The following is a 26851-nucleotide window of genomic DNA, read 5'->3' on the forward strand; positions in this document are numbered from 1 at the left end:
TGAGTTCCTTGGGATGTAAATATAATAAATAAAATAAACTAGGCTTCAGAATGAGCAGGAAAAGATTAATAAATAAAATAAATAAATAGTAAGTAAAGGCATAATAGGCGTTTAATCACCATTTTCTTTCTTCCTCTAGGGTGAATCTGGGTCTCCGGGTGAGAACGGTTCTCCTGGTCCCATGGTGAGTATGTACTCTTCAGCTATTTTTAATCAGTAATAAATAATTACTTATCACTGTGAGTTGGGCATTGTTCATAACCAGTTGAAGAAAACATCCCTTCTGTGCGTCTCAAGAGTTTATGTGACTAAAATCACACAAGTCACTAGAATCATATGAGCAGAAGGCCTAGATATCGTGTCTTCCATGCAAGCCGAAGTGGTGTATGTAAGGTTCTCACGTGCCCTTCTAGCCATGCACTGACCAGCCCAAGACGTGCACCATAGCGCCAAGCGCTTGTATAAGCACAATGCCTGTCTGTGAACCGTGCCTGCATGTGCATGTCCCCGACCAACAGGGCTCTAACATGCAAGTCCTCCTCGTACATATCATGATGCCTGCAAATACTGGGCCTCCCTGTACATATCATGGTGATGGGCATTTCAGTAATTTGCCATAATGTAAAATAGGGGTGGGTAACATTGGAGGGTTGGGGGCTACATTGGCTGTTCCAGAACCCTGTGGAGGCCACACCCCACAACACTACTGCTGCCAGATGTGCTGCCAGAAGTGGCCATGCCACCAGAACCAACCAGAGCTTGGAGGGGTGGCAGCAGCTGGGATGGGTGGGAGACTGCAGAATTGGTCATGTTGAGCTGCATGTTTCCTGTGGGCTCTGTGTTCACTGTTCCTGACATTGAGAGTGGGGTACTTTAGTCCGCAGTAGGCAGTATTCCAGGGTCCTGCAAGAACGCGATGCCTTTCTTATTTTGTATGCATTATTTTTCAGGGTCCCCGTGGTCTTCCCGGTGAGAGAGGACGTCCTGGCGCATCTGGTGCTGCTGTAAGTATCAACATTGCTTGAGTGTTGCAAATCCAGTTGTTCTAGTATTGTTGCTACTGCAGAATAAATATGCATGCATTCCATGGAAAATCCCTCCTTTTCCACAGCAATCTCACTCCATTCTCCAGGGCCCAACCCATGACCTGAATTAATGGTAGACTGTGATCTCTTTGTCCTGCCAGGGTGCAGAGTTGAGCAGAGTTTATATAACACTACTCATAGGATGGCTGCATGCAGAATGTGTTCTTTCTGCTCCACTGCCCCCTAGCGATTAAGGCTACAAGAGAGAGAAACACAGCCATGGATACAACTGGCGGAGCACTGCTGTTCCATAAAGAAATGCCAAGTCAATTTCAGTTGTGGTTTGGGCTCATCCTTCCTTTCCTAAGCTTCAAAAAGTTTCATAGTGAAGCCGCTGGACAGCAAAAGGTGGCAGAAGAAACCCCAGCAACACAGGGCGGTGGGGAGCAGAAGAGAAGCTCTTGTGCCCTAGGACACCTGACAATGACCTCCTGTCTGTCACCTGTGTTTTTACTTCAGCACGCTTCTGTGGAAAGATGGTGGTTGCTTTCTTAACTGGTTGTGGAAAAGCAGAAAGCTCCTTCTGCTTCCTTGCGCCTGGTGGAGCTGACATTTAGATTAAGACAATCCCAATCACTGCTCTGTGAGAGCACGGAACCTGTATAGCAATGAACAAGGCACACTGTTAAAAAGATCTGATGCAGATGTTAACACCTACTGTGAGGGAATGGAGCCGTGGCTTTCCTCTTCCATCTTCTCTGACTACTGGGTGTATTGGCTGGGAATGATGAAAGTTGTAGCTCAGAACATCTGGAGGGCACCAGGCTGGGGAGGCTGCTTTTGTGAACAACACAGTTGTAGTTATCTTGTACAAGAACAGTGCCAGCGTTTTGGAAAGGGCATATATGAGTGTAGGAGACAGTTAGGGTTGCCATCTTGTGAATAGATGCATCCCTTTATACCTTGCTGCAAAGTAGGAGCCAACACAGTTGTGGCCCTTCCTGTCCATATGTATGTTCCATGGTTATGTCACCTACTGAGATCCCCAGGACTGCAGGAACGGGGCAGGGGGAAGCGGGTGTTAAGGCTATAGAAGAAACAGGTAGGGAAGAATTGTGTTTGCCCTTTCAACTGGGAATTTAAAGTGTTTGGGGTAAAAGAGGTAACAAACCTAGAAGAAATGTCTGGAAAGATTGTAAGACTTAATAATGGTTTTCCCTGCTGCAAGCTTGAATGCCGCATGCAGTGCCTACTAAAACTGTAGGGACTAGGGCATTAATTAGACCATAGGAAACATGGAGATTCTTAGAAGTATCACAGTTCACTTGCCGAAGTTACAGGAAGAGATTGGACCATAAGTTGTGTTTCCTGTTTTTATCTTTCCCTTCCTCCAAGGAGCTCAAGGGAATTTGCATGGTGTCTTTTGTCTCTGACATTTTATCCTCACAACCCTGTGAGGTAGATTAGGCTGAGAGATAGTGGCCGGCTCAATGTCAGTTAGTACACTTTGCAGCTGAGCAGGTTAAACAGGTTATTTAAACCTGGGCTTGTTGTAAAAGAAGGCTGAGTTTATAGACTCAAGTATGCACAGTTCTGCACAGCTGTAAGCTGAACCTATTATACCCTGGGCCCATTTCCAGCATTCCATTCTTCATCACCAAAGATTTCAGCCTTCACTCAATACTGTAATAAATGTGGCGTGAAATTCCCTCTGGCCTTTTGTTGAACACATGGCAAAGCCTCCCCAAGTAATGGCTGTGAAGCTCAGCAGGGGAACTGCAGCCCAAAGCTCCAGTGTTTATACTCACACAAATTCAAAATGTGGAAGGAATTAAAAGGCTAAAGTAACCAAGACAGCAAACCTTGGTAGCTCCAAGCTTGTTAAGCAAGCACCCAGTGGTACACATCAGTACTCCTGTTGCTTCTACATTTAAGTCAGTTTCCAGTTAGTCACTGGGGAAACTGCTCTCCTTTTCCCCATTATGTTGTCACTGCTGCCTCTTTCAAAAGTGTGCTAGCGCAAAGTAAGCTCATGGCCTTGCTTAGCTTCTTGCAGGTTTAGATTGGGATCAGAATTGGGCCACCAGAATATTTGGGCTTCCATCAAATTCACTGTGAGAGATTGTCTGGGAATATAACACCTGGGTTACTCAGAAGGTGTCTAAAGGCCACTTTTCATGAGCAGCAAGACAAATGGAATTGAAGAAGTTTCCAAGATTTGGGAAGTGTTTAAAATGGGGCTGCAACTATAATGAATTCTATACCTGTTGTAGATAAAGGACATAATTCAGGACTAAAACTACATGCCATACTAAATGTGTAGTGGGTAGTGTAGGGAGGGGGATTTAAACCCCCACTCAGACACTTGATTCTTCTTTAGCCTTTCCTTCCATGCGGGCTTCAGAAAGAAACAAAACCCTGCATTTGTGCCAGTGGAGTTCCTCTCTCTCCCTGAAAGCCCCTCCCTTGTGCTCCCAGACGGCCCTACAATGCACTTTCTATGTTCAAGGAGACCCTTTTCCCCTCCTCTCCTCACAGAAGCTTCATGTCACTTGACAAGTTTAAAAAAACAAAGCAAAGCAAAAAAAACCCCCTGAGTTTCAGCAGTGGTTTCTGATACAGCTGAAGGAGCATTTCTTGGGGTAGGAGGAAACACAAGGACAGGTCTCACAGAAGACAAAAACACTTCTCATGACTTGTAGATTTAATTTCTCTGAATAATTAATTGTACTGGTTTTATAGAGATTTATGAGGATTTATGCCCTATCTGCTATCATGTAATATTATCCGGAGAAAATAAATCTGTTGTATGACTTGTCTCAACTTTTTCAGGTCTTTTTCTACAATTACTTGTAAACGTGCCAGCAAACCCATCTTCCAGTGCCCTCCTCTGGCTTATTAAAAATAGAGTGGAGAGAGAGAGCAGGCAGGTTTGTCTTTCTGTGCTCCAGTTCTGCAGTGATTCTGCTGCTTGGCCTTCTCCTTCACCTTTCCTAGTCATCTGGGAGAAGGCAGTGAGAATATCAGGCAACAGAGCCAGTGGAAAGAATCTGCTTGGCTAACCATTGCTGTAGAAAACGACCAAAATTAGTGATGATTTAGGAGGCAGTGAACTGAGCTGGTTCTACTTCCAATAAGAGGAAGTGTTGGGGAACAGTGCCAGCCCCAAGTCCTCAATCAGACCACCTATCCACTGCCGTTATCACCAGCTACTCCTTTATAATCATTGCTGCCATTTGCTTGCTTGACTGGCAGAACGTCAGTAACCGAGTAGGCAGCAGTTCCTCCTCCTCCTCCCCACCACACCCGGAGCAATAGGTCCAGATGAACAAGCAGGTTGCACTGGTAAAGAGGAGAAACAGGCGCTAGCCTAGATTCTTGTCCTGTTTGGGGAAGTTTGCACAGATGGTTTCCTAAACTCCCTGTTACAACTAGAGTTTTAAAAGTGAGGCAGGTCCTATTAGGGAGACCACAACATCCTCCTTGTGCCTGCACCCACCAAAATTCTGCATATGCCTTGAAGTCAAGTATTGCCTTGTTCTGCTTCCTTATCAGTATAACATAGCAGGAGAGGTGTGGGAGCCCAGTGAAGGATTTTGCTATTTTTATAGAGGAATTTGAGCCCATGAAGCCCCCTTATACTGAGTCAGATCTTTAGGGCCTTGGGAGGAGAAATTCCTTTCTGTCCCTACTATTTGGGATACTTCCAGCCAGAGTTTGAATTTAGGAGTGTCTGTGCAAAGCTTGCATTCTCCATGGAGATAATAGCTTTTTTTTACTTTTTGAAGTTGTTCAGTGGCATTCTCTTAAAGGCCTTCAAGCATGTTAACACTGTGCATCTGGCATTGCTGTTGCACTCTTTTACTGATCTTTCTGGCCTGTTGCCTGAGACATGAGCGAGTTCTGCCAGGCAATTAATCTTTAGTTATATGAGGGCAGGGGTGTCAAACCATTAGCTGCTGAGGTATTTTATCTCAGTTCCTCACAGGAGGCCCAACTTGGAGCTCTGAATTTGCCCGAGATTAGGTATCTTTGCCAATTTGCAAAGCAAAGTCCTTTCTAGAACTCATTCCTCAGAGGTACCCGCAGATAACATCCTCAAATTCATTTAAAAATCATCTGAAGACCTATACTTTTTGTCAGGCTTTTGGTGTCTTTGAACATTTCTGCATGAATGTTGTTTACAAGCCTTTTAGATGAAGGCATAACTGTCCATTTTTGCTTTTTTTGGCTTTTGTTTTGTTTTGTTTTTGCAGGGCACTTTCCCATTTTCTTTCTAGAACAGGTGCTTTCTAGAATAGGTACAATGAAGTACTATATTAGAATAGGAAAAAGGGTGTTTGAGCTACTCCAATATAACACAGCTTCCTTTAGAAGTGTTCAACTTGACCCTGAATATTGCAACAAAACTGGAAATAGATGCAGCATTTAAGAGCTTCATATGGAAAAGTCCAAATAGTTAGGACTGCCTTTACTCCTGTATTTTATTTTAGGGTTTTGGCATTCTTTTGTATTATAATGTTTGTGTCCTGTTGCTTCTCTTTTCCTGGTTTGTTGCTTTGCTTTATTGCTTTAAGCACTCCTCCTTTTTTTATGATTTGGCATGGAGCCAATGGTTCCTTATTTGTGCAGAAAGGCATTTCTACCTTTGCCAGATGGGAAGGACCCCCTGAGTTTTTGTAATTGAAATTCTGCCTTCCAGTTACAATTTCCTATGCCTCCTTCCAGAGCCCCCGCTCCCCAGCCCACAGAAGCAGATTCTCAGGGGTGAAGGGCCTGTAGCAGGAAGATAAAGGGAAAATGTCCCCATTCCATGAGCATATAATTAGGATCCAAGCCATGATAAATGAATGCTACACATATTTTATAGATAAATGCACCCTTCAAAGCAAAGCCCAGCTTCATTACTGCCCAGTCTTTGCCACAGGAGGTACACTGGTCTGACAGTTGGAAGTGCTAGTATACTGTTGCCAAGTAAATATTAACCTCCATCGAAGAAGTATTTTGTATCTTAATATTAACTAAAAGCTTTTTTCTTCTGAGTTTAAGCAAAACAACCAGAAACCAAATTCTTGAATGTATCTGCTCAATAGACTTTAAAAGGTTTAATAGTCGTTTGTTCTCCCTGGGACACTAGGAAGTGTAATACTGGGAAGAAGGATAACAGGCTCCCAGCATCCTCATCAAACTAAAGTTCCCAGGGTTCTTTGAGGGAAGCCATGATGTTTCTAATGATATTGCTTTGCAGTCAAAGATTACCTTTTTTTAAAAAAAAACCCTACTTACTCCTCTCTAGTCTGTCCTGTTTTTAATCAGTCTCGCCAAAGCTCAGCATTTAGCATTTGCTCACATATTTTTAATTTGCTCACCCTAGGGACAGAGAGAGTATAGCTATTGCAGACAGTAAAGGAATCTAAGAGCTGCTCAGAAAAACTGTAGGGGGCTTTATATTATGTGGGAAGAAAGCTATGAGGCCATTGTGCATGTGTCTTTTGTGCCTGTTAACACTGGGTAGCATTCACATGCACAGTTTTCTGTGGCTCATATACAGCAGTATTCTTCTAAATATGCTAGTTTGCTCTAACTGCAACATTCAATTTCACATAAGTAAATTTCTGCTCATGCAACAAGACTTCCCTCCCTCTCCTTCCTCTTGTATTCCCCACCCCAACCCCAGTTTTGATATGGAGGGTGTCCTTAAACTAATGGTATCTGTATCTTGGGTGAACAGACATAATTAGATTTCAGCCATAGGTTTACCCAGGGTTCCAGGTTCATTTGCTAGCATAACTGGGAACACAGCTACATTACTATTTAATGGAGCTTATCTTTCTTACTTATGATCTCTTCTTCATACAGGGTGCTCGTGGTAATGATGGCCTCCCTGGCCCAGCTGGTCCACCTGTAAGTACATTTCTTTAAAACATGCTCTTTCTAAATATGCTTTTATTCAATATAAGAAATAAAACTTCTTTGTAGTTATTTCACTGAATTCAAGTTTTATTGTGCTTGCATACTAAAGACTTTGAAATAAAGAGGGAGAGATACCAGAAGGCTGTCACACATTTTAGGGCAATAGGGCGGTGGGTGAATTTAAGGTTATGTGTTGTGATATAATGGGAAATAATGATAGAAAGTAAGGGCAGAGTGTGACTGGGGTGACTTGAGCAAGACAAGGAGTTTCTATTGGATGTGATGTAGAGTTTTGAGAGGACAGGAAGACAGTGTAGGAAGAGAAGATGGCACATGTTTGGATTGATGGAAGGGGTATATTATTTGGGCAGCTTAGTTCCCAACAAGATGAGAGATTTGAAGTGTGGCAAGGGAAGGCCTAAGAGAGGAAGGTTGCACCATAGGAAGGAGATGACTGGCGTGTGAACCAGGCTCATAACCAAAGGGACAGAAAGAGGTAGGCTGACTTTCATCACAAAGTATCAGGAGAAGCAACATGACTTAATCATAGATTGAGCGTGTGGATCAGTGGCTAAAGGACCACCAAAAACAAACAAACACAAACAAGGTTTCCTCACTCGTTGGAAGGGTAGATGTTACTGATTAATACAGTGAGTGATTGAAGGAGAAGAGTTTGGGTGGTAAAATTAGCGGTTCAGTTTTGGGAAGGTAATGAGGTGACTTCAGATGAAAATTTCTATTCAGAAGTGGACCTTCATTAATCCATATGCTAAGCAAAAAGGAAAAGCAGTAGATCTTTTCTCAGATCTTCAGCCTGGGCAAGATCCTGGATGAATGTTATTTATCCCTTGTATCAATTGCAGGTGTCAACCTGGATGTCTCTAAATGTATTAAATAATTTTTCTTGATTGAACTTCCAAGAAGGAAGAAATGAATTTTGTCTTGTTGAACAAATTGGGAACTTGGAATATGAAAGAATGTTAGAGCATATTCCATATAAAATGATTTTGTATTCCATATAAAATGGATTCAAGTACATAACCAGTATCATTGTAAGGGCAGCTTATCCAAAGCTGGCCCAGAGAAACCAAGTTCAGATCTGAACTCAACTTTGACTTATTGGGGTACCTCTTCCCACCTCACAATCCCATTTATAAATCTAAGATCCTAATCAAATTCTTCCTTGGTTTACTCTAACAAGCACAATAATTCAATGGTTGAGTCTTACTATTATGAAATACTTTGCCCTCCAAATATGGTATAGAGAGTCTAAATAATTAAAATGATTTTGCTCTAGTTTTCTCATTCTGATTGAGAACATTTTTCTTTATTTAGGGACCTGTTGGCCCTGCTGGTGCTCCAGGTTTTCCGGGTGCACCTGGTGCAAAGGTAAGTAGTGCTTCAAGGCCAAATTAGTGTTTTTGTAGCTGACCAATTTGTCATAGGTCACCCTCCATGCTTTTCCTAAGAAATTGTGGCACCTTCTCTCTTCCTTTGGGTATTTCACTCTTTTTACCATTGCAGAAAGGCTCAGTGTGGTTATTTAGATTTATCTACCAGAAAAATAAGGATGAGGTAGAAAGAATGACAGTCATAAAGGAGAAGCAGCCTTTGAATACATGTCTGTGTGTGTGTACAAAGAAAAGGAATACTGAATGAAGGAGAATAGACAATGGAAATTTAGAGGGGGAAAGCGTATGAATGAACAGCTTTAAAGGCAAGGAAAGCTTGGTGTTTGGAGAGAAACACAAATTTAGAAAGGAACTGTGTCAGAAAGTTAATCCTTAAAATGAAACAAAACAAAAACACAACATTGCTCTGCTTTTGTAAATCCTGACCAAACCTGTCAGGGACTGGTATGCCCTTTGTGAAATCGCATTTAGTCTGTATGAGATATGCTTTAGGGTGCTTTAATTTATTGCCTTTGCTCTGGACAGCAAAAAAAGAATCTGAGCTACAGTGGCGATTTGTTTTCTCTCACTGCCTTCCCTTCCCTTCACTTTTATGTGCTTTTCCCAATACATTATTTTTAGTGCAGTATGAGTGGGGAAAGCCTAGTAACCTAGTCTTGAAACAATTTCAGGAAAGCTGGTGGTATGGTATGTGCCTTATACTCAGTGAAAGTTGTAATTGTCAAGACTCTGCTCTTAGTGAAACTGCTTGAGACAGGGGCTAGAAAAGGATTTTCGTACATCCATTGTAGGACAGCATTCTCAATTCCAAGTTATGGCTGTGGATGCTATTTCAGAGATTTTGTCAGGGAGAAGATTTTGATTTTCGAGGTCAGGGATCTCTGGATGGCTTAGAGGTGAAAGCAGCGTGATTTAGGAGCATAGGTCAAAGGTCACGCTTTTAAAGCAAAAGGATTTCTGCTGTTCACATGCATTCTTTTCACACAGGACTGCTGAATGGTTTCTGTTACCAAAACAGTCCAAGTGCTCCTGAGGAATAATCATGGTTTGAAAATCATGGTGAGGCGGAAACCCCTCACAGCCCTGTCTAAACAGGGCCTGTGCCTGGGCCCTCTACTTCAGTGCATTGTTTTATTTCCACTTTAGAACATAGGAGAAACAGGACTCTTTATCCTTGGGTGGCACCCAGATGCCCGGTTGCTTTCCTATGCAGTTGGTGATGCTTCTTGTAATGTTGAAGGGGAGCTTGCTCTGCTTCTTTGCCCCTGCATGTTCCTCTGGAAATGTTACCAGGACTACCCTCAATGGGTTGTCGAATGCCATGGTGTTCAGCTGGCCATGCTTTTCAGTAACAGTCAGAGTTGTTCTTGGTTAAATGTCAACCAGGCCATAAAAGTGGTGGCGGTCATATTCTGGCTGTATTTAGGGCAGCGGGCATTTTGCCATGGACGTGAATCAAGCTCCAATTTTTGTCCAGAAGTTCGGGACAATTAGGTAATCAACCCATACGGAGGGGAGCAACACAATTCTTTTCCTGAGGCATGCGCTCCCCCCATGCATACACACACTGCCCATTAATCTTAGCTTAGCATATCATGTTTCCTTAATGCGAGGCCTGCTAGAGCAAGGTGAAACACACACAGAGAGACTTTCCTTTGGGAATTCCCAAAGCCATGGGGCTGTATGGCTTCAGATTGCTAATCTCCTGGAGGGCTGGTTTCTACGGTTACCAGACAGTGAAGAGGCAGTGTTGTGGGGAGGCAGTGGGGCCTTTTGTGGAATGTCTGACAGGAATTGACAATGGCTCTTCAATATCAATCAGTGTCCTCATTATAAACACCATGGAGGGGGAGCTTTCTGAGGTGAAACAGAGTGTCACACACTGGTGAGATGGGGATCTTACTCAGGCAGGAGAAAGAAGAGGCATGAAAAATAACTTTCACTGAGGCACCTTTGTGGGCCAGCAAGGCAGGACTGATATGGAATTAAAAAAAAATCCTTCTAAAAGTCCAACTAGGCGAGACAAAAGAAAGCTGCCCACATTCTGTACACTTCACAGAATCTATTCTGCTCTAGGTAGCAACTGAAGCAGCTAAAGTGATTAGACTTTTTTGCAAGGAATCCCTTTTTCCCCCTGAACTGCTGGGAACTTGTTAAGAAATGTTTTGTCCTCTTCAAAGAACTATAATTCACAGTTAAGTGGGAGGCATCATTTGGATAGAAAAGCACTGTGGCTGTTCAGTGTGTTTTACTCTGAAATTAATGTCTGATATTTCAGAAAATGTTGTCTCTACACAGCACAGTTTTAGAACTTTACAACTCCATAGCACTTTACTGGAGAGTATCTGTTGGTTTAGTAATGTTGGTACCACTCCTAATGAAACATAGAAACAGAGCAAGTCAGAAGGGGTCTCCCGGGCCATCTAGTCTGACCCCCAGCTCCAGCTGGCTCCACTCACAACATGCCCACCATGTGCATGTCCAGCCTATCTTTGAACACCCTCACTGATGGGGCCTCAACAACCTCCCATGGAAGCCCATTCCATACCCTCGGGGTCCTAATGAAAATTGGTATGATGAGAGTTTTTAAAGAAAGATGCGTATAGCTTTCTGAAAAACAGTAACATCTGAGCTAATTTGGATATTGGGTAAAATGTGGGTACAGTCCCCATTTAGTCATTCTCAAGAGTGAGGCCACAGATGTTGGCTATATCATCATCACCATTATGTCCTGTACTGCCCTCCATCCCCATCTATACATAGGAGGTAACATTGTGGAGGATCTGTTCTATACACAGGGGCTCCTTTCCTGATTTAGGAAGGGAGGAAAATTAGATCAAAATGGATCCCATAGATCAAAATGGCCAAACTCAGTAAGAGAACTGGATGCATTGTGATGTAACCACACAGTCACTTTATAATACACCCGTAATCAATCAGCACAGATGTACTTACTCCACATTCTCATTAGTAAAACAGTTATAGGACTCGGAGCTCAAGTAGACATGATATCTCTTTTGTCTTTCATATTTACAGTTTTGTAGTCCTACACCTTTATGTCCATGCTTTGTGCTGTTTTTAGATCTGTTAATGGAAGTGCCCATATAACTAGTGCCTGTACCATTAGCATTATCTTATCAATTTGTTTATTTACAACTTGTTTGGTTGAAATATGATCTGTCAGTGAGCAGATGTGAATAGTGAGGCTATGCCTAAACTATTTTGGCCTGTTGAACATTAATTCTGGCAGTGGAAATTATGTTCCTGATGCACTAGTCAGGTTTGGGGTGTCTTTGAGAGAGGCTTTCTGATCCTGGGATTATTTAGAAGAATATTAGGAGTTGCCCTAAAAAGGGCAGCTGAGAGGTAGCCAAATTGTAGTCCTCCAGATGGTTTGCCTACAACTCCGTTAAGTCCTAGTCAGCAGAGAGAGTGATGGGCGATCATGAAAGTTGTTCTCCAAAACATCTGGAAGCCATCAATTTCCCACTTCTCTGCTAGCCATTACTTTCTTCTCTGATTGGTTACCTGGGGCTTTAGTTGAGCTCTTTTTCTAGTTATATGAAGGATCACTGAGCTGTGGCATAACAGCTTTTCTTGTTCATGCACCTCACAAAATGACATAGGGCTTGTTACATTGTTCTGCACAAAACAAAACAAAACAACCTCTTATACCAGGACAGTGACGTTCAAACTGTGGAGTGAATCTAATATTGTCATTCTGTTGGTAGAAATACTTCCATCAGTGAAATCTGGACCCATTCCTATTTTCCTTCTGTAGCTTCCTGTGCAATCTCAAAATCTTTTCCAGACTGCTGGGACGCTCTCTGGAGCAGATTTTCAGGAGGTGCAGTAGACTGCAGCAGACAAGAGCTAGAGAAAGTCCCATTGCGCTAGAGGATTCCCATTAGCATGTTGTTGGATTTGACCCTCTGTCCCTAACGATTTCTTGGAAGTTTGTGGGGCAGGGGAGGCTTCTTTAGTACAGAGCTCAGTCACATCAGGCAAGTGTCCCTGGCAGAAGAACTCACATCATTATTGCTCTCCCTCTGTTATATACAGCTTGAGCTATGTGTTAGGTATATCCTGTGTTTTAACATGCAGATAGAATGGGGTAGTGATGATATCCAACAAACCTAGGCAGCGGCTTGAAGGAACTCAGCATGTCCTGAGAATAGCCTTCTCCAACTTGGTGCCTTCCAGATGTTCCAGACTACTGTTCCCAGTATTCCTGACCTTTGGCTATGCTGATTTGGACTCATGGAAATTCAAGTCCAAAACATCTCCAGGGCATCAGGGTAGGGAAAGCTGCATTAGAAAATGCCCCAGAATCCCCTGCAACATGACATGGCAGATATTCAGGAGTTCTTTGGAAGACAAATTAACCTGGAAAGGGTTTTGTGGATGCAGAAAATTTGCAGATGATTGAGTATGGTAAACAAAACTTTTAGCCTTTGTGTGAAAGGTATAACTGTAGAAAAATGTGTAGCTGTTGTCCATCTTAGGTCACTTGGGTCACTTTCTCATGATATCAGAAGTCCATGCTTTCTGATACCACAAGGCCCAGAACATGCACTACAGTTAGCAAGGGAATAACAAACCTGTGAGATCTGGAAATGTATAAAAGTAGAAATGACTCAAGGCTACATAAGGTGGCAGCTTGGATTGTAGCCTAACTTTTGCCTTGTGCCTATATACGTTCTGAAGACCCTATGTGTACTTTTTGTACTATATTCAGATGTTAATCCAGTCTCTGGTTATAGCAGGATACTCTTTGGGCATCACAGTGGACAGTTCTGCCATATTTTCTTTGGTTCCTTGATGTCCTCCTTCTCATCTCTGTGCAGGGTGAAGCTGGTCCCACTGGTGCTCGTGGTCCTGAGGGTGCTCAAGGCTCCCGAGGTGAACCTGGAAACCCCGGCTCTCCTGGACCTGCAGGAGCCTCAGTAAGTATTAGGTTCTTAAACACGAATCCTTTGAGGGAGCATGAAAATTGTTTAGGACAAGATTTGAGTGCCTACTTAGTTTTATGCTGAGCTCCCCTCACCTCTGCCATATTTTCAAAATGTGGGCATGCTTATTTACACTGAAAACAAAGTTGCACAAGCAGAATAAATATGGCTGGCCTGTGTTCTGCAGTGGATTTAGAATAATGGCAATCCAGGTAGGATGATATTATAATTGGAATCTAGTTTGTGGCTGGCCTGGTCCATACATCCCCCATAGGAAGTGAGGTTGATTCCTCCACTTGAACAGACTGCTTCACCTAAGTAACAGTCCCCTATGCTCCTGTGCATACACTCTGTTGGCCAGATTATCAGAAAATAAAATTTGATGACAACTAGAAAAATTGCTTCTTGTCCTTTGCTAAAGGGTCAACCAAGATGTTACAAGAAATTCAGGACAGGAAGCTGGTGGCCACATTTTTCACATTGTATATAGCAGGATAAATAAGCTTGTGTCCTTCAAATGTTCTGGACTACCATAATTTCTGACCATTGACCATGTTGGCTGGAGTGGAAGAGAGTTATTTAGACCCTTGTCTTCAACTTAGTGCCCATCAGGTATTTTGGACAGCAACTCCTAGAATTCCTTGCTCGTTTGCTGAAAAAAAATATACACAATTTGCTCCAAAAGCTTTTCTTTAATAGCCTGTCCCTGAACAATTGGGGTAGTCTTCTGGGGGAGGAGGCAGCAAAGGGAACTGAAAGTCAACCATTTTCACAAACAGTGTTGTTCAATATCTTCTCCTTGCTTTTAGGGTAACCCTGGAAATGATGGAATCCCTGGTGCCAAAGGATCAGCAGTAAGTACTACATTACCTTGGCATAAAGACAGAGTAGAAATTGATAGGTAGAACTTAATGTTTCTTGGGCCTTCTAGAGTCAATATTTCATAAGGGACTCTGATCTTTCCATCAGCTGAAAGTTGCAAGTGTGGATCTATGCTAGACAGTGTGGATTCTGAACAGTCTGCTACAGCTTATGTAAGTGCATTTCCTCTGCTTAGTCTTTTCATTGTCTTGATTTTATTGACAGGGTGCTCCTGGCATTGCTGGTGCTCCTGGTTTTCCTGGCCCTCGTGGACCACCTGGCCCTCAAGGTGCAACTGGACCCTTGGGCCCCAAAGGTCAAGCGGTAAGATACTTGGGCAGATGCTGGACTACCATGAAATGTTATGGTGTCTGACTCTCCAGACTGGTTATTCAGGGCCCTGCCTCCTGCCACATACTCTTAAGTGCCCAGCCTGATACGTGGCAAGTCAGATTTTAACAATGATTTATATAATTGGATGATTAGAAGACAAAGACAGAAATCCAGAAGTTTTGAATGGCCTTTGTAGCCAATCGTTATTTATGGTCTCTAGTAACCTCTGACATGTAATGAGGATTCAGAAGAAAGAGTGATCAGTCTTTCACCATACACTGGGCTTCTGGCACACTTAGAAATCATGAAAGCATATTTGTGAGTCTGAAAAGGCAGTTATGCAGTGAGAGATGGACTCCTTCCTTCCTCCTAATTATCAGTGCATGTCAGAGAGGATCTATCTCAGGGGTCCTCAAACTTTTCCACCAGGGGGCCAGTTGAAAGCTGTCGGTGCTGGGCGCCGGTGTGTGGGTGCCAGTGTGCTGGGTGCTGGTGTGCGTGGGCTGGCATGGGGGTGGCGCATTCAGGCGCACATGCTGAGACGGGCAGGGTGCGCAGTGAGGCGAGGTGAGGCAGAGGTGGGAAGCTACGCACTGCAAGATGGGCACATGAGGCAGTGTCTTGCTCACTTGTAGATCATTTTCTCCAAGCGAACAAACTGCTGCCTTCCTGCCCGTGGGGCGAGGTGGGCAGCAGTGGGCGTGTGTGGCAAATCCAAATAGATATAGCAGGCCAGATCTGGCCCCCGGGCTGTAGTTTGAGGACCCATGATCTATCTGTTTTCCACTCTGCAAAAGGGGAGGAGAACCTTCCAGCCTTTGGATTCTTTGCAACTCATGCATAATCTGGGGCGGCAGAGGGTGTTTTTGTTTCGTTTTGCTTTGCTTTGGTCTGGGAACCAGGGCAGGTAGCCTCCAGGAGCAAAGGTATTCCTGAGTACTTTGCAAGGGAGCCTCAGCACTACTAGCAGGAGGAAATCATAATGATGAAGGCTTACACTTTCAAGGAAAGTATGGGTCAGTGATTTGACGGTATGCTGAAAGAGTATAGGGAGACCATGGAGAAGCTAAATGTATTCTTTACATAACACTGGAAAAGGTGGGTAAATGCACCTGAACCAAGTTTTTGATGGATTGTCTGAAATCCTAAACACACTAGAGGGTAAGTCCTACTAAACTCAAAGGGACTTTTGAATAAATATGTTGAGGGCTGTATAGTAAGTCGAAAAGAGTGACAAGAGATGAAGGTTCTCTGGCTTACAAACAAATTAAAAAAGCACTAGTCATTGGGGCTTGGATGGAAAGTATCCAAGTTCTTAAAGAGTTCTCAAATATGAAAATGTTTATTTTCTAACAAGTATGCAACTCATTGCTAAAATTATCCTGTTTACCAAAGGAGTGAGACATAGCCTATGTAAATTTGTAGGTGCTAGGAAATTATAAACCCAATAGAATAATGTCTGTCCTAGAAAATTAGGCACTGCTAAAGAAAGATTATATATCTATTAAATTTCTATCCTGTCCATTAGCCAGGATGACTCTCTGGGTGGCTTACAAAAATATAAAACCAAGATACACAGTAAAATAATAATGTTAAAATAAACACACATGCTACAACAATAAAATAACAGCAATAAAACACAGGATAACTGCACAATAAAACCCCAGAGCAAAGGCATAATAGCATTGAAATACAATAAATCTCATATTAAAAATCTCTTTAAAACGTAACTATTAAAATACTGAGCAAATAGGTCTTCGCTGATACTGAAAGGAGCAGAGAAAGGGCACCAGGTGAACCTCTTTCAGAGTCATGGTGCCGTTACCAAGAAGGCCCTTTCCCATGTAGCCACCCTCTTCATTTCCTTCAGGGGGGGCTCTCTGAGAAGCACATCAGATGACAGTTTTAGTGTCCTGGTAGGTGCGTGTGAGAAGAGGCTTTCCTTCAGATACCTGGAGGGCTTTAAATATTGAGGTTAACAGTTTGAATTGGGCCTGGATTTCAATTGGTAAGCAGTTGGTGTACAAGAGGGCAGGTAGTCTTATACAGGCAGTCCCCAAGTTACAAATATCTGTACTTACAAACAATCTATTATAAAGCCTATTAATTTAAAAAACTGTGTGAAATTGTCATCACTATAGAAAGAGAGAAAGTGAAAGGGGAGAGAGGGAGTTCTCCAAAGCAGGCCTTCCTGCCCCATCCATCCAGAGAGGGAAATCCCTTCATCATTTCCTTACTGCAAATAGAAGGTGCTGGTGAGTTGAGGGAGGGAGGTAGAGATATTCATGGTATTTCCACTTTCATGATGGTCCTGTGCCACAAATATAGAGGGTTAACTATATGTGATCCAACGTACATACAAATTCAACTTAAAGACAAATTTCCATTTTCTCAGGAATGGAACTTGTTCATAACTCGGGGACTGCCTGTACTTCAGTATGTGATTACAGAATTGGAAATGGTGGCTAGGAATAAATGGAGAATCTTCATGGTGCAGGGAATTATGCAGTAGGTTCCCCAATATAGTGCTCACAGATCCGGAGTCAGTGATATTGTCAGGTTCTCAGATTCTTAGTGCTCAGAATCAAAGTAGACTGTGAAGAGTTCCAAAAGGGCATCTAGGAAGTGGATAAATAGGAGATAAAAATGACAAATGTACATGTAAAGTGGAATGAAAGAGACTATCTGTCCTGTCTGTGACTTTCCAGGAGAGGGAATTTGGAATCATGAGAGACAGTATAATGAAAATATCAGTAGTGTGCAGGAGCAGTTCAAAAAAGCAAATTAGGGCTTTTAAAGAGTAATTAAACTGAAAGGCCAATATCATTAGCCTCTATGCAGCTTTGGTTTTTGTGTTTCAAAAAACCTGTTTGACACTGAGAATATCCACACCTGCCAAGAGAGGAGGCACATCTTAGATTTAGTAGTGGATGTATGTTATAAAGTAACAGTAGTGAGCTTGATAAGAAAATTAAGTAGTGCAGCAGACTACCTACTAGCTGTTGCATATGTTAATAGGAGGCTTACATAGCAGTTGCAAGTGGGATTAGATGGTGAGGTGAGGTGGCAAGCCTCTGTTGCTTCCAAAGCCCTGTTGGCTTGGGCTGATCAAGATGAGGAGGTATTGAGGGCAACTCTGCTGGGCTGTTTAGTCTGCCAGATTTTTTTAAAAATCCCCTTTGAAAGTAATGGGAGGAGGGAATTAGCTATGTCAGCTCCAACCCTTCTGGTTAGGCATCTGGTGAGTTTAGGACTGCTCTGCACAAAGGTTGGCTCTGTATGTGTTTAAAATCTAATTCTTGTCTCCTGTGCTTCCAGTTTGACCCGTTGCTGCTTTCCTTCCCATGTTCCATGCAAGCATCATCTCTTTGCCCCTTACCTTCTTTATTGCCAGCCCTTTCATTCAGAGAAATGAGCATGCCTCCCCACTTTTTTTGAAGTATCGTTTGGATCTGAGGCACAAATGAAATCATCTTCACTGTCCTGCTGACTAGATTATCAAGCAGCTTGAAGTGCAGCAGTTTTCCTAGTGTGACATATTTCCCTTTCTTTCTAGGGAGAGCCCGGCATTGCAGGCTTCAAAGGTGAACAAGGCCCCAAGGGTGAAACTGTAAGTACCTCATGATGTGTCTGGTATACAAGCATCCATTGGTGCTATGCTTACTCAAGCCTCTGAAAAACCACCCATGTTGATGCAAAGGTGAATTATCCCATTGTCATGATGAGCATTCCTAAATCAAGGAGGTCCATTTTCATTCTGAATAGGCAGATCATGGGGAAAGAGCAGAGGTTGGTAGCATGAAGGAGGTATTGCAAAAGACAAAACTTTAAGGAAGTAAGAGAGTTGCCATGTTTTCCTTTAACCTTGGAGTGAAGTTGTACTGTCTAAGTCTTATGATATCCTCTAGAATAAATTTGGCAACACTCAGTAATAATAGTGCTATTTATGCTTAATTTTCATTTCCCAATTTTTCAAAGCAGGGAATTTGAAGAAGATAAAGGGTACAAGAAGGTTCATGATACAAACTTTGTAAAACACTTTCTTATTTCTAAAAAAAATAATATTACTTTTTCACCAGTTAAATATTGCTTCCCACCAATCCTAAGAATCCCACACAAGCTTTTATGTTAGTTGGACATTTGAATTTAGAGATATTTCTATGCTAATATTCCTCTTTATTTTATTCATTTAAAAATTTTAACCTGCCCTTTACAGTTTCTTAGTATCTTCATAAGTGTCTAGATATAATTGGGACTGAATAAATACTTTTTACTCTTTCCCTGTACTTAAAAGTACCCTAAAAGTACTTAAAAGTATCCTAGAATTAGGATGGATGAATTAAACAAGCTACTAATTTGATTCCTAGATTCATGAATGTATGAATATATGTGGTAGCTTTTCAAACTCATTTATACATCTGGCCTGGGAACCAAGCTAATACCTACCCAATGTGCAGATAAATACCATGGCTTGTTTGTGTATTTTTACATGTGAAAAATGGAATGTGCACAGTAAGTTTCAAATCACAGTGAAGTTCCATATGAAATCTGGAATCAGCTGTGCCATTCAGGCCTATGCATGTTGGGTTTTTCATATGTAACCACTATACAAAAAGAAGTGTTCACATGGGCATTTCAAAGGCCCAAAGATGGGACAGGTGCTAGCCAGGTGATCACAGTCCCATTTTACTCACCCACTCATAGCTGGTAAATTCATTAGAACTTGTCAATCTCTCTTGACTGCAGAGACTTCCACAGGGCAGCTTTACTGCTTCAGAACTGTGTGTTAAATTTGCTGGGTACTAAAATGCCTCTGCCTTTGGTAAGGGCTTGGTTCAATGGTGGAACCGAATGTGTTATTCCTAGAGGATCCTGGGCTCAGTCTCTGCATTCCCAGTTAATATAGTCTTAATCTTCCTGCAGACTGACAACTTCTAGTGCTACTTCACAGTTCTTTCTGTTTTTGATCCTTAATGGGTTTTCTGTAGTAAGAAGAAAGTTAGAAGAAGAATGGGAGAGCATGTGAGGATTACACATGGAAGATGGTATTGTCTGAATCCCCTCTAAAATGTCATGAATGAGGCAGAGTGATTGCACTGTAAAAACCTTGTTGGGAAGCACAGTTAGATAGCAGGGTTGGAAAAGGACCTTTGCTTAAGACCTGGGAGAACCATTGGCAGTCAAGAGTAGACTCTACAGTGCCTGATGGACCAACAGTTCAATACAGGATAAGGAATTTTCATATGCTCATAATGGTTAATACTTTCTCCCTGTTTTTCCTTATTGGTTCATCAGAGACCAAGTTCAATCAGGGACCTTTGTGCTTCTTTTCTGCTGCTTGCTTTGAGGAGGGAGACAGATTTTCAGGCAGAAATGAGCTTTAGCCATCTCTCCTTGCAGTCCCCTTGGCTGCAAAGTTTGTGGGTGGCCTGGGCCATGTCACAGAAAATGACTATCCTGTTGCTTCTGGGCTCCACTTCCTATGTTTGGACACACTCATGTCTTTTCATGCTAAACACTGTTTCATTCAGTAAACTAAATGCAAGATAATAGAGCTCATTGGATCGGCACAGATGGCTCTCAAAGCATTCCTTAGAGAAGTTGCTTTGTAGAGGGCCCACTGACCTCAGTCGGGCCATGCTGGTTTACATCACGTCATGGTCACTTCATTAGCTTCCAAGGATACAAGGCAGTTTTTACTCCAGCTACGGGAGGATGCTTGCATTCAGGGCTACATGTAGTCTGCATGAATCATGCATACCTTAGTCCAAAATAATTTAGCTAGTGCTATGTTGGCACCCAGCAGCACGTCAAGAATAGAATCTTAATTCTTTCCTGGACTTCAACACTGTCAGGATCACTTCTAATTGAAAGGGGGTCATGATTAATTTATTTAGGGGCCAAATGAGTCAGATGCTAAACGTCCCTGCAGCAAAGAGCTTAGAGTTTCAATTAGATAAGAGGAAAGATGAATCAAAGATGGCAATCTGTGGAGGGTATTCCTTCAAAGCCAAAGTCCCGTCACTCCCCAAAAATACTTTTCTGATGCCTGTCTACATAATTTTCTTACTGAACTGTATGGTAAAGCAAAAAAGTGACTTTTGCTAGGACATAAAAAAGATTCAGTGGTATGTTTTTGCCCTAGGGCCATGTGGGCCCCGCAGGACCTCCTGGACCACCTGGTGAAGAAGGCAAGAGAGGCGCCCGTGGTGAGCCAGGAGCTGCAGGGCCAATTGGACCACCTGGAGAGAGGGTAAGACATCATTCAAAGGAAGAAACTTTCTGCATGCCACATGGAGAGCTATCCACAGGAGTAGCATATGTGCTGCTAGGTTCACTTTGGGGGCTACCTCATATAGTCCTTTGTGATGGGGTGGTCTTTTGGGTAAAGTATGATAAAAGAGTTTTGTTCTGCTGGCCTGTCTGTGGTGTATCATGCACAAGCTGCTGTCTCAGTTCAGGATGAGCAGGTATGGTGGAGCAAGAAGACAAGTGGGCATTGTGAGCTGCAATAAGCTGTGCCCAGGGAACCAGGAGGAGTTAAAAGAGGAGTTGAAAAGTGTGCCAGGATCTAATTTTAATAGAGATAAGATATACACATTAGAGACGACAGGATCTGCATGAGTCCAAAGCAATCAGCTTAAGCTCATGTGAAACCAAGAAGAGGCTGCAGCTTGGCTTCAGAACTGAAGTTGGGCTTCAGAAATGCAGGGTGAACATCCAGAACGAGTCATAAAATGAATGAAATCAGTCAGCTGTTCATGAGAAACTTGAAGGGCGGTTCAAAACAGGGAGGTCCTTGACTTACTGGTTTTGATCACCAAAATTACTGCAGCCAGGGAATCCTGTAGCAAACCGGCTACTATGGAAAACAGTGTAGAACTGAAAAGGTATTTTCTATAGTTCATCTTGAGACTCCAAGTGCAATGTCTTTTACAGTACAGGTTTACAGATCTTTTACAATACAAGCTCACAGACCTTGGTACATCTGGCCACAGAGTATGCATTCAACCATAAGCTGCAACCGATCACAGCTGCTTGACATGTGTACCTGGATGAACTCCTGTTGCAAATACATGTTTCTTTTGCTCAGTCCCTTCATATTCATTGAGATGGTATGCTTAAAACATTGCAGATGTACATCTAAGTAATGTATTATATGAAGTGCTTTTTAGGCAGTTTGTGTTTCTGTTTGTGAGACTGTTAATGTGGAACAGGTTATTTTATTCAGATTCAGTGAGAGTTTAGCAACACTGTATGTTTTCCATCTATTGGAGGCATCCCCTCATTCAGAAGTCATAGAGTTCCTAGAGGTAGGCTCTTGATTCTCCTGGTTCTCTGGGCTAAATGATATGTGTGCTTTTAATAGAAGATGCTAAAAATTCTTGCTTCTCACCTTGCTAATGATAACACTGGCCTAATGTCATTCTTGGATTCCTGAATGATCACACTATTTATTTATTTATTTTTAGGGCTCTCCTGGAAATCGTGGCTTCCCAGGTCAGGATGGATTAGCTGGTCCGAAAGTAAGTTTAAATGCTGCTAATAGCAATCTCTGCATCCAGTTTAGTGGGAGTGGGGAGGTTAAAGCCTCTATTCCCTCAGGAATCCTGCTTGACTGCACGAGGCTTTCTGAGGAATGGGGTTAAAACCTCACCCTCCAGCATTCCTAATCAAGATTTCTGTCTTGATGTTGGGCTAAAAGGAAAGCGGCTGCAGTGCTGGTGGGCTCTAACCAGGCTGTGGGTTGCCCATCTCTGCACCAAAACAAATAGAATTCTGAGATATTTAAGAGCCTGCTCCTTTTTAAAAGGAACCTTATTTCAAACACTCTTTCACTAAAGCCATACTGGAATCCTAAATAGTATTGCCTCACAATTAATTTGAATGATCTTTTAATAGTCAGGTAATCCAAAGTTAGCTAGTAGAATGAAGGTATGCCAGTTACAACACTAGCATCCATTGTCCTATAAGGAAAGTGCTTTTCAATTCTTCATAGCCCTAAGACACAAGCATAAAGTTTGTATTTAAATTACTTTTGCAATCAGTCACACATTTCTATACTTCTTTAAAAAAAAATGCTTTTTCAAGGTTTTATTAGAGTCCTTGGCCCCTTCATGGTAGCTTAGCTTTATGAATTAATAGTTCTTTATGGTGCCATGAAAGTTAAACAGCTTTGCAGGTAGTTTAAATGTATAGTGTAATATGTCCAGGGACCACTGAATGGTAATCTGTTGATACAAATACAGCAGGGAACAGTTTTCCTGACTCTTCCCAACGGATCTTTGCTGAATATTCTTCCTTACTCTTTCCTCAACAGGGTGCTCCTGGAGAACGTGGTCCTCCTGGCCTTGGGGGTCCCAAAGGAGCCAATGGAGATCCTGGACGTCCTGGAGAGCCTGGCCTGCCTGGTGCTAGGGTAAGATTGCAAGCAGAACTGAGCCAGCCATGTGGATAGTGTCCAAAAATTTTGGGGAATGGTGGCAAACCAAGAGGCCCCCATCGCAAAGTGAGACAGCAGGATATAATAATACCCAAAATTTAGAAATAGACAGTCACTTTGTATGGCACTGTACAGTACTGCAGCCTTCCCCCACCTGATGCCCTTCAGATGGTTTGGAGCATTCCTGGCCTGACCATTGGGCATGCAGGCTGGAGCATATTGAAGCTGGAATTCTAAAACACCTGGAAGACAGGAAGTTGAGGGAAGTGGCTACCTGCAGCACCTTGAGGAACTGAAGAAGTGCAAAAGCTGCTAGCTAGCTAGCCACCCATTCTGCTTTTCATATTCACTGAAGAGCATGACTGGATTTGAACTCACTCTCCAAGATGGGAATGGAGGAAATGCTGCCAGTGGCCTGAGTGGCAAAACATTTAGACTCAGAGCTTCTAAGAGGTGTAATCTAGTTTTACAAGAAGTGACTGAGGGATGGTTGACAGAGAAGAACTGTCCCTTAACAGATAAAGTAGTGTTGAATTCTATTAAGATGGAAAGAAGATTGTTGTTCTCATGAAAAAATTCTCTGCTTTTTCAAATAACAGAAACACTTGCCACATTATCCTAGAAAGGAGCAAGGAATGTTATATGCTATCTATTCCTTCAACAGAGCTGAAACCACCAGAGACACATGTGTTGCAATCATCACTAGCATCTGATGCTGTCTAGGGAGAACACAGATAACAAAATTAATGTGGAAGCTCTGAGAATTAGAGCCAAACTAGAGGCATGGATGCAGCTACAGCCATGTGTCTGGTTCTTCCTCTCCAATACCTAAAAACACTTGCACATGGCTCAATGCCATGCTGATCTATATTTTCCACCAATCACCAGTAGCATCCAGTTTTTTAGAACAAAGATGGGGAAACACAGTATGTCATGATTTCAGGTTGTGGGTAAATTCAATTAGATCTTATGAAGATGAGGGAACTTACTCTTGTGGTTAGCTTTGTCTATGAATTCTGACCCTTATAAATCCTCCAGTTTGACCTTATAGATACTTTTGATATTTGTAGTGCTAGGTGACAGATGATCTAACTTTTTTGAATTCCAAACACTCAGAGTACAAACCCCAAATCCAATCTTCAAAACTGACAAAGGCAATTGTGAGTGTGATATATCCCTAAACCTGTGTAAGAACTGAACACAAAAGCTGTGGGCCTGATACAACTCTTTTTAAAAGCAGTAGGTTCCTATCGGTTAGGAAGAAAATGACTCAAACTTTGTCGCCCCCCCCCCATTTCAAATCAAAATTAATTCTGTTGCAGGCATTTCTAGTTCTGTTTAAAGATGAAGGTTTTGGATTAGTTAAATGTAGATTAGGAGTCTTTATCAGGTTTTCATCCACTTTATTTAATCTGGCCAGTTATTTCACCACAGCAAATGTATGGCTGCTACTTTGTTTATTGCAATCAACCAGAGTGATATTATGTAATTCATACATTAATGTTTTGAAATCATCCATTAAATATGTTGCTGGGATTGTCCCAATCAAAGTGTATTTGGCCAGTATCTTCTACTGAACCAATAGCACTGATTACTGAAACAGTAGGATATTGTCTGAAACATTTTGGATTGTTTGTAGTTATTTTCATCAATTTCCAGCCTATCATTTAACTCTTTGTTCATCCATCCCTAATCTAATCTAATCTAATCTAATCTAATCTAATCACCACTGGTGATTTTCTGTTATACAAATTGATGCTTTTGTCTTTGCTTTCAACCCATCTTTTATCTGAGGAATGTTTTCCATTTCTTTAGGTTCTGAGAATAAAGATTCATGCAATGCAAACATTAGGAGGATTGGATAGAACTGTATAGGAAACTGTTCAAGGGAAGAGGATTAAGAGGAACTTCTTAACTGCCCTGTCTCCTTTCTCTAACATCTAGGGTCTCACTGGTCGTCCTGGTGATGCTGGTCCTCAAGGCAAAGTTGGCCCCTCTGTAAGTGAAACTTTATTGTTTTCCTCTATTTGTTGTCATCTAAAATAATAGAAGGCATTAAAGAAGTGGTAAATGGATACTAAGTAGAGGTGGGGAACAATGCTTAGTAGTTTAAGGAGATGGCTAGTGTATAGGTCAGGGGTTAGGGTTGAAAAGCCATTTCAGAGAAACAGGGCAATCCAGTAGGAAAAGCCAGAGGGGCAGAATCAAAAACATCCACATATTTAGTGCTTTTACTACTAGTAACTATGCCTTGGAAGGGAAATTTCAACTTTTAGAATAGGGAAAACACTGCACAAAAGCTGGAAAACTACCGATGGTGGGTGGGGCCAGGGCAAGGGTGTATGGCCTTCTAGGGACCCCTGGCAAACCAGATTAGGACCCCCAAAGAGCCAGATTTGGCTCCAGGGCCTGACATTCTGTACCTCTGATATATGTACAGAAACTGAGACAATAGATTGTTAGGGGTCTACAAGAAATAGGTGGGAGTTTCCTTGTGAAGGCAATGTGTGAGTTTAGAGTCTATGGGACAGTAGTGCGTATGGAGATGTAGGCAGTGCTAAATGGAACCTGGGATATTATGGAAGTAGAGTAACACTAGAAATGTGCATTTATATGAGTGGAATCATTGACTGTGTGTCAGTGCTGCACTGGAGGGCTTTTCGAAGCTTCTAGGAATTAGATTCCATCATTAGACAGCAAAGGGACAGAAGCTGAATAAAAATTGTAATATATACTAACGCTCTGTTGCCTTTGACAAGAGGAACAAGTAGCTTCTAAAAGAAGTCGAACAAAGCTAGAAAGCTGTAGTCTGGGCCAAATAACGCTTCCAGCAAGTGAGGTGCATGCTGCCTTGGATGTGTTCCTTGGCTTTCTCATCTTTTCAGCAAGGCATGGCTGTTTTTGTATATCTCTACAGGGAGCTCCTGGTGAAGATGGGCGGCCTGGCCCACCTGGTCCACAAGGTGCTCGTGGTCAGCCTGGCGTCATGGGTTTCCCAGGCCCCAAAGGTGCTAATGTAAGTAAACCAGCACTCAACAACCATTAACAGTATGGCCCAGGCAGTGCTACAAGAGAAAATTGGAAGGGAAATGGGGAATAGCTATCCTCTGGTAAGTGGCACAGCCAAAAGGTCTCCTCTAGACTGAAGTCTCCTGCTCATCTTCATTAACAACGGTGTAAATTTCCTGCTCTGCTGAAGTGCTCAGCTGTTCCAGCCTGTACAGCGGAACCATGCCTTACCAGATCACCCACCTTTGTTTTCTTTTCCATCTAGGGTGAACCTGGTAAAGCTGGTGAGAAGGGACTTCCTGGTGCTCCTGGTCTAAGAGTAAGTGGTTTGAATATAGTTTCTCTCTCTTGCGTTCATTGCAATGTCCATTCTTGCCCTCTCAGAAAAGTTGTCATTCTCTTCTTCCTTCCACCCTGTCACTGGAACACAGTTGCGATGTAGCTGAGGTGCAGTATAGGCAACATAGGATGAAAAAGGGTGTTTTGGAACTCACAGTCAGCCATGCACCCCACCCCCTGGGGAAATGCTTCCTTAAACGAAACCATGAAGCACAATGTGAAGTTTTACCCCAAATGCAACCACTATTCGGACTGTTGCAAACTGCCTAGAGGGCTTTGGCTGTGGGGTGGTATACAAGTGAAAATAATGATGATGACAACAACAATATTAGTAGTCTTACAAATGACTGCAGCTTATCAGACCAGTCTAAATAAAAGAGTTCTAATATTTGCACATCCTAATATATACTCATCTCATACAAATGTGACTTAGCTTCTCATTTAATTTATATCCAATTTATTTTACCCATAGAATAATTAGATTGTCAGAAATGTTTGGAGAAGGATTCAGACTAATAAACCATTTAGAGGACCATTTTCTGCTACCTGTTCAGAATTGTGGGG

The 26851-nt window shown here is 42.3% G+C and overlaps 1 protein-coding gene across 1 annotated transcript in view; it reads left to right on the forward strand.

Moving 5' to 3' along the window:
- Nucleotides 1–26851, forward strand: part of COL2A1 (collagen type II alpha 1 chain) — an 82136-nt gene that overhangs the window by 25241 nt on the left and 30044 nt on the right. Inside the window, exons 15-28 of the mRNA XM_044443150.1 lie at nucleotides 140–184; nucleotides 951–1004; nucleotides 6885–6929; nucleotides 8274–8327; nucleotides 13198–13296; nucleotides 14112–14156; nucleotides 14389–14487; nucleotides 18053–18106; nucleotides 20642–20749; nucleotides 21969–22022; nucleotides 22817–22915; nucleotides 24884–24937; nucleotides 25857–25955; nucleotides 26214–26267. Of these exons, the coding sequence (XP_044299085.1) occupies nucleotides 140–184; nucleotides 951–1004; nucleotides 6885–6929; nucleotides 8274–8327; nucleotides 13198–13296; nucleotides 14112–14156; nucleotides 14389–14487; nucleotides 18053–18106; nucleotides 20642–20749; nucleotides 21969–22022; nucleotides 22817–22915; nucleotides 24884–24937; nucleotides 25857–25955; nucleotides 26214–26267 (963 nt within the window). The remainder of the gene's footprint in view (nucleotides 1–139; nucleotides 185–950; nucleotides 1005–6884; nucleotides 6930–8273; nucleotides 8328–13197; nucleotides 13297–14111; nucleotides 14157–14388; nucleotides 14488–18052; nucleotides 18107–20641; nucleotides 20750–21968; nucleotides 22023–22816; nucleotides 22916–24883; nucleotides 24938–25856; nucleotides 25956–26213; nucleotides 26268–26851) is intronic.

The sequence above is a fragment of the Varanus komodoensis genome, unplaced genomic scaffold, assembly GCF_004798865.1.
Source record: "Varanus komodoensis strain SLA01 unplaced genomic scaffold, ASM479886v1 scaffold41, whole genome shotgun sequence".
Taxonomy (NCBI): Eukaryota; Metazoa; Chordata; class Lepidosauria; order Squamata; family Varanidae; genus Varanus; species Varanus komodoensis.